This window comes from Galeopterus variegatus, unplaced genomic scaffold (genome assembly GCF_000696425.1).
Source record: "Galeopterus variegatus unplaced genomic scaffold, G_variegatus-3.0.2 Scaffold446, whole genome shotgun sequence".
Taxonomy (NCBI): domain Eukaryota; kingdom Metazoa; phylum Chordata; class Mammalia; order Dermoptera; family Cynocephalidae; genus Galeopterus; species Galeopterus variegatus.
Window position 1 is genome coordinate 539511 of NW_007726557.1, and position 2509 is coordinate 542019.

At 69.7% G+C, this 2509-nt stretch overlaps 1 protein-coding gene across 1 annotated transcript in view; it reads left to right on the plus strand.

Moving 5' to 3' along the window:
• AATK (apoptosis-associated tyrosine kinase) overlaps positions 1–2489 on the plus strand; it is a gene marked incomplete at its 3' end in the record, with an annotated part of 13852 nt that extends 11363 nt beyond the window's left edge. The window contains exons 10-11 of the mRNA XM_008568850.1: positions 281–1678; positions 1763–2489. Of these exons, the coding sequence (XP_008567072.1) occupies positions 281–1678; positions 1763–2489 (2125 nt within the window). The remainder of the gene's footprint in view (positions 1–280; positions 1679–1762) is intronic.
• Between the last annotated feature and the right edge of the window lie 20 nt (positions 2490–2509).

Below are 2509 nucleotides of genomic sequence, written 5' to 3' on the forward strand. Positions count from 1 at the left end.
CCCCCCCCCCCCCGACCTCCCCTGCAGGCTCTCCATCACTGGTGAGCAAAGTGCTGCAGCCCACTGCCTGCTCCCCAACAGCTGGACCCATCTCAGGAGATTTGGGGTGGCCTTGAATTAAGTGGGAGATTCCCTTAATTGCACTCAAGGCACTTTGAATGTAGGGGAACCACAATCCCCACTTTGAGGGCCAAGTGGCCTCACTCTTCCCCCTGGGAGGTTTCTGGTTGGGCGGTGTTCCTGGATGTGGCTGGGGCCACCCATGGGGGCTTCCCGGCAGGTACGAGGTGATGCAGTTCTGCTGGCTGCAGCCTGAGCAGCGGCCCACGGCCGAGGAGGTGCACCTCTTGCTGTCCTACCTGTGTGCCAAGGGCGCCACCGAGGCGGAAGAGGACTTCCAGCGGCGCTGGCGGTCGCTGCAGCCGGGCGGGGGCGGTGCGGGCCCCGGGCCTGGGGCCACAGGCCCTGCACTGGGCAGCGCAGCTGAGCTCGCCGCCTCATCCTTCCCATTGCTGGAGCAGTTCGCAGGCGACGGCTTCCATGTGGACGGCGACGATGTGCTGACAGTAACTGAGACAAGACACGGCCTCAACTTTGAGTACAAATGGGAGGCAGGCCGCGGCACCGAGCCTTTCCCGCCTCCGGGGGCCGCGCCCAGCCCGGGCCGCCCTGCGCACCTGCAGGAGCTGTGCACCCCCGACGGTGCGCCGCCCGGTGTGCTGCCCGTGCTCAGTGCGCACAGCCCCTCGCTGGGCAGCGAGTACTTCATCCGCCTGGAGGAAACCGTGCCCGTTGCCGGCCATGACTCTGACTGTGCCGGCTGCACCCCCAGCCTGTGCCCCGACGATGCAGACGATGACTCGGAGGGCAGCGCCACCACCTCTCTGGCCATGGAGCCACTGCTGGGCCATGCAGCGCCCACCTGCGACCACTCTCTGCACAGGAGCTGGCCCCGGGACCCCCTCTGCCCCTCGCCTGGACCCTCGATGCTCACAGAACCGGGAGCAGAGAACGCGGACTGGGACTTGGCTGCCTTCTGCCCGCCCTTGTTTGAGGACCCGCTGGGAGCATCCCCCTTGGGGAGCTCCAGGACCCAGCCGTCCCCAGGCGAGGAGGAGCTGGGGAAGGTGGAGGTGCAGAGGGCTGCCCAGCACAGACACTGGAGCTCCAACATGTCGGCCAACAACAACAGCGGCACGCGTGACCCAGAGTCCTGGGACCCGGGCTACTCGGGCAGCTATGCAGGAGACCGCCCCAGCCCCAAGCAGCCCCCACGGACCTCCCCTGAGCCAGCCCACCCACTGGCCCTGGAGGACCCCAGAGAGCCTCTGCTTCGGCCACAGGTGGCCTCTCCTGGCCAGGAGCCAGGTGGCTGCATCCCCCTTCCCCACCTGTGCCCTGCACAAGGCCTGGTCCCCACCGCCGGCCTGGTCACATCCCCCGGGATGGAAGCAACTGTAAGTGGTGGCGGTGGCTGCCAGGCAGAGCCCATGCTTGCCGAGGAGGCTGACGGCTCTGCAGGACCCCAGCTGCTCCCCCCCTCCATCCCCTCCCCATCCCAGGAGGGAGCACCGCTGCCCTCGGAGGAGGCCGGGGCCCCTGACTCCCTGCCCGCCTCACCCACGCCTGCTGCTGCTGAGCCAACCCGGACCCTCAGCAGCAGCAGCAGCTCCCCCGAGCCAGAGGCCCCCGCCGGGGCCCCTGCCTCCCTGCCCGCCTCCCCCACGCCTGCTGCCGCTGAGCCAACCCGGACCCTCAGCAGCAGCAGCAGCTCCCCCGAGCCAGAGGCCCCCAGCAGTGAAGACGAGGCCACTTCAGGTGTCTTCACTGACTTGTCCGGTGACGGCCCGCAGGCCGAGAAGCCAGATGTGGGGCCGGCCTTCCACTCCCTGCAGAAGCAGGCGGGGACCCCCGACTCCCTCGACTCGCTGGACATCCCGTCCTCAGCCAGCGACGGTGGCTGCGAGGGCTTCAGCCCATTGGCCACTGGCACCCCTGGTGGGCAGCCCCGCGCCCTGGACAGCGGCTACGACACGGAGAACTACGAGTCCCCGGAGTTTGTGCTCAAAGAGGCACATGAGCTGTGTGTGCCCGAGGCCTTCGGGGCGCCAGCCTCAGAAGGCGAGCTCCCCGCCTCCCCCGGGGGCCTCGGCGGGAAGAGCCCCCACCGAGACTCGGCCTACTTCTCAGACCTGGACGTGGAACCGGAAAAGGGCCGCGGCGACCAGTGCCCAGGGCCGGAGCAGGGACTGGAGAGTCCTCGGGGCCCCGGGCCGCTGTCTGTGCAGGCTCCCCTGGGGCTCGAGGAGCTGCTGCCCCGGGACGAGCCTCCCCCAGAGCCCAGCGGCTACCCCCACTGCCCCGGGCCGCAGCCCCCCGGGTCCCAAGGCCCGGCTGGCGCGCTGCCCGTGCCCAGTCCCCGACGCTCCAAGTTTTTCCTGCTGAGCTCAGAAGGCGACGGCGCCGAGCTCCAGGGGGCCCCGCGGGAGCGGACCGGGCGGCCGGGCTC